Here is a 4,858-nt window from a genome sequence, read left to right as displayed (position 1 = left end):
GCGATTATAACTGTTTTCTGATGTTCTTGAGCTGGTAGTATATCTACGTGACTGCTGCCCCGTGTTGTGTATGTTATAACTGCTAATCTTGTAGATCAATTGATTTAATTTTGCTGCGACTCAGTAAAGTTGTATTGTACCAGCGTATTTTGTTATACACCTCGAAAGTTGAGAAGTCTAAACAACATAGGATTAGTTTAAACTCTGTTCTTGGTAACCTATCGAAAGCACAATACATGACAGCCATCCGCGTGGACTAATCCGATATGGGCTCTAGTGCAGTCGCAACAAAAGCTTGTAGCATTCATATACGAATGATGACCTTGGTATGACACTGATTCACGGACGGTCCATTATATTCGCATATATTAGATGATGTACGCGTCAGACTGACAAGTATTACGAATATTCGCTCTTTTAGGTACTCAGTTTAAGCGCGTCTTGCGCACGGTTGAGCGAGGTAACTATGCCACATGGGCGCTTGCGATCATCAGCGCATGCGTGATGATATTTGTGTCCTTCTTCGAGATTTGGATCAACCTGATCCGCCTTTCGCCTATCACCATGGTTATATACGTAAGTTGCGACTGATTGAGGATCAAGGTCTGCAATCTGTGTGTGTCATCACAAGTGTATGTGGTCATAGTATTTGACAACTATGTGGCGTTTTCGCCTCGTGTTTGTGTGATGTGTTTTGCAGCGAGTTGTAGAGAAATAAAGTTTATCAGGTCTCGGAGCTATATTCAGTATTCGTTATACCGGTTTGTTGCTGAGGACAGGTAGAGATAAGTGTGCATATTCATCTCGTCGTATCACAAATATACCAAATGCTTGTGTTTTGATGTCTTAGTACATCTTGACACCATAAATCCCATATATAGTTCGATCATCGTCCATAATTTAGGCAATCTCGTATTTATTCTTATCAGCGCATGTACACAAACTGATAATGAAACTCATAGAAAGTAGTACGTTTTCTATTAGATTGAAGCCTCATTCATATATAGACCCATCAGCAAGCATTTTGGCGATCGATAACAATTTTGACGCGTGAAATTGAAGCTGTAGGTATGTGATACCGTTCGATACATCGGCTAAATGCACTCTTCTCTTACTTTACAGGCGTATTGTGTCTTCTTTGGATTTGTAATTCTTGCTCTCGAGGTGAGCCCCAGGTTCATGCCAAAGTCCTGGGTCGGTATGTTGCTCCCGCATACAATTTTGTGTATAGTCGGCTTACTATGTGTCATAGTATCAATGTCTATGAACAAGTATTCGCGTACATCATACGAGCTCTATGCGGGCAAATGTAGATAAAGTAAGATAACAAGTGGGCGCTGTGTATATGTATCACATTTTCGTGTTCAAAGCAAAGAGATACTGGCACATTAGGCATAGTACGCTTAGTCTCTTTGTATTCTAACTTTCAATCGATTCTTCTATTCTCACTCCTCCACAGTAGCTGTACGAACGAATGCGCTGTTTCTCACCAGGCTACACGGCCGTGCCTTCTTCTATATCTTTGTTGGCACACTCATGCTCGCTCAATGGCACTGGATGCAAATGATGAGGTAGTTAAACACAATTCTAGATCACCATCGATTGAATATGTCTATTATTTAATATTTTGTAGCATACTAAAAGGCTTTGTACGCTCATATCATTCTGATGCCTTCACTGTAGTGCCCGCATATATTGATATACTTCTTTGATTTACATGTAGTGGGGGGTTGTTGATCTTCACTGGTATCGTCATGATGATCTCGGGGGGTGTTGCCAACAAGAAACTCAACAGCCTTAAGAGGTATGATTAGCTGCATAGACGGCACGAGTTTATAGACGAAATACGACATTTGAGTGCTCGCTGGACATAGGCAAATTAATGATTTGATTGGACTGATCGCGTGAAGTTAAGTGAAAAAACTCGAGATATGTTAAGTTTTAAAAAGCTCGATATCTGTTTCGTGTGAAACGCATGATTTGTCACATCATAAATGTAGCTTGCGTATCATCCTTAGCATACGTCGATACACTCCTGACACTGACCGTATCGCAGAATCGCCCCTTTATGCCAAGTTAATTTGACACCTGAGGTTGCACTCAGTATTGCGTGCTAGTGGGTATATCTTCCACGCAGCTATATTTCAACGATCGATGCAATGTGGAAACTAATATGTACTTCACTCTCCGCATAGGGAAATGACCGATCCCCAGGAAGTGCGAGAAAATTTTTACGCCCATGATCTAGATGGCAATGGTGCACTTGACACTAAGGAAGTTGCGGCGCTATGTGCAAGCCTTGGAACGGTCTTGTCGCGAGTCGAACTTGAACGCGCGCTTATGGTAGGTTTGCAGTTAGAAAGTGTGCATCCACTCACTTAAATCTATTTTTTTCCAGTTGCATACAATGGCAATTTATTAGTTCGAAGAAGAGGCGATATCTGTTCTCGCACTCTAGTCTCGTGTCTTCCAATGTCTTCGATAAGTGTACAATGGCAACCTCGGTGCCAATCAGAGTGGTAGATTGTCGTTCGCTGTGAGATCCAAAGTTTAACATAACTCTATTGTGATGGCATGCATGTATATAATTGAACATCTGGCATTGTGCATAGCTGTTGCGCGCCGCTCGGTTGAGGTGTTGAGTTAAAACCTGACCATTATGTGGTATCAATCGAGTCACGACTGTACAGACGTCACAGTGCCGTTTTTTTTTCGGGTATGCCAAGACACAGGGTTGCATTATAAACACCTCCGTGTCACACATTATTTTCTGGGTAAGATTATCGCACCAGATTACATTCAATCGAGTTGGGGAGTCGTTATCATCTATTTTGCCATTTTTTTCAGTGCCCGTCTAATAATAGCTTGACTTTTCAACAGCTCTTGGACAGCAATCACGATGGAATGGTTTCCTATGAAGAATTTTACAACTGGTGGATGGATCGAGAGGAATAATTATATGTATAGTAATTTAGGTATACTGCTGGGGAGCATCCTTGGAATGCTCGCTACTGTAGTAGTGCTTGTACACAAATAAAAAAGTATATAGTTCGGACAAGGGCCAGTGCACTTAAAATATATGCATAATCACACTGGCGTTGGTCCACCCCTTACGAGTGCGTCATCTGTTCTGTTGAACGTGCACACCTTCACTTGACTGTTATGGCTGCACAGTGAACCTTGCAAAAACCTTTTTTTTTTGAGAGAGAATTGCAATAAACGATGAATTCCCATTCTAGAGTCTAGAAGCCATTTACTAGAAGCAATATTGCACTTGTCAGGCCTTCGGATGACCATTCGCAGACTTGGTATTATTGGCCACAGAATGAAAGGTTGCTGTGTCAACACACCGACAGCGCGTACAGCAATTGGTACACTTTAGCCTTGTATCGAGCGCAACTCTTTTAACAAGCTGGGCAGATGCCTTAGAGCCAATCAGCAAGGGCTTAGTTTGTAGATGTACACGAGACTGTTCTATAGATACAGTATAACCCATGCATATGCTGTGAAAGTTCGTTGCTTTGATCTACCTGGGAGTCAAAAAGATATTATTGCATGGCAATCGCCGACTATTAACACAGCCGCGATAAAGCCCTTTGCAACGTGCGAGGGAAATTTTAGCTCGTCCAATCTAATTTTATATAGGCTATCACTAAAGGGGATAGGGTATCAAGTTTTTCCCAATCACAGCATATCAGGGCTTCTTCGTGACTATCCGGATTGCGTGCATATTCTGTTAATAGAATAAATTGGTGATCATTTTCAGACTGGTTACCGCTATCAATATAAGGTATTTAGGTACGTGGATATCATCTGTACGACAGTGATGCTCGATCCATTTTCAAGAATTCTTTCGCATCATACACACATGCAGAACAGCGACGGCCAGTCGATGCGCGAAATTTGACAGGTGCTAAGCATATACACGAGTAGTTTATGTTAATCCACTATACCTTCACATCTTCACGCAGTATCTCATTGACCATCCTGTGTTGCTTAATCATCGAAAGTCCCTCGAATTTCGCTGATGTTATGTGGACTTCGTAGCTCGATCCGCATCCCCCTATCGAGTAGTAAAGGTTCTGTATAAGTTGTACGAGGCACCTTCTATATCCTCGCTCAGTCTGCAAAAGATGTTCGAACGTTTACAAGCATACGTCACTGGCATGCACCACAGTGCGAAGAAATCGCTCGTGTACATAAGAGCCTTTTCCATATTCTTTGCCGCATTGTTTAAATACATTGTCCGAAAACAAACTCACCGGCATACTTCTGATTACACACAATTTTGCCGTCCAAACAAGGGTGCTACAGAGATAAAAATTCAAACACACCCGAAACATCGACAACGTCCACAGAGGTTGGTGCAAGGGCCTCTTTCAACTTGCTCTCCATTGATTGTTCGGGCGTACCAGCGGCAGCGGCCATGCATCGAACGCGCATAGCTGCCTTCGTCTACAGTATTAAATAAACAAAAATATTATTATACGATAAAGTATAGATATATACACTTACATATGCACACATATATTAGAACGGAACTTCTTGTACTACAATTTTACACGCACATCTGAAAGTCACATGTCTATAAGCCTTCACAAATTATATTCCAGGAAAAATCAAATGATGTAATATGTCCACGATAAACATCTAGAAACTATGTGTGCCTCAGCAATATTGATATAAATGTAAAACATACATACCTACATACATACCTACAAAGAAAATATACATAAAAACGCACATACATACACATGAGTATATATATATATATATATATATATATATATATATATATTATATATATATATATATATATATATATATATATATATTGTTNTTTATATATATATATATA

General features: G+C 40.5%; 2 protein-coding genes across 2 annotated transcripts in view; one reads left to right on the top strand and one right to left on the bottom strand.

Moving 5' to 3' along the window:
- Positions 1-504: 504 nt before the first annotated feature.
- SARC_07325 (hypothetical protein) lies at positions 505-2,955 on the top strand (the record flags this gene model as incomplete). Its single annotated transcript, XM_014298739.1, has 6 exons — positions 505-576; positions 1,123-1,198; positions 1,460-1,571; positions 1,724-1,804; positions 2,196-2,343; positions 2,848-2,955. The coding sequence occupies 6 exons, from the start codon at positions 505-507 to the stop codon at positions 2,953-2,955; spliced, it is 597 nt and encodes a 198-aa protein (XP_014154214.1).
- Positions 2,956-3,180: 225 nt separating this feature from the next.
- Positions 3,181-4,858, bottom strand: part of SARC_07324 (hypothetical protein) — a 2,227-nt gene continuing 549 nt past the window's right edge. The window contains exons 2-4 of the mRNA XM_014298738.1: positions 4,335-4,455; positions 3,954-4,063; positions 3,181-3,733 (exon numbers count right to left, since the gene is read on the bottom strand). Coding sequence (XP_014154213.1) covers positions 3,695-3,733; positions 3,954-4,063; positions 4,335-4,455 — 270 coding nt within the window. The 3' untranslated portion in view covers positions 3,181-3,694. The remainder of the gene's footprint in view (positions 3,734-3,953; positions 4,064-4,334; positions 4,456-4,858) is intronic.

This window comes from Sphaeroforma arctica, assembly GCF_001186125.1.
Source record: "Sphaeroforma arctica JP610 unplaced genomic scaffold supercont1.573, whole genome shotgun sequence".
Classification (NCBI taxonomy): domain Eukaryota; class Ichthyosporea; order Ichthyophonida; genus Sphaeroforma; species Sphaeroforma arctica.
The sequence above is the reverse complement of the archived record's forward strand: the minus strand, read 5'-3'. Positions and strand labels throughout refer to the sequence as shown.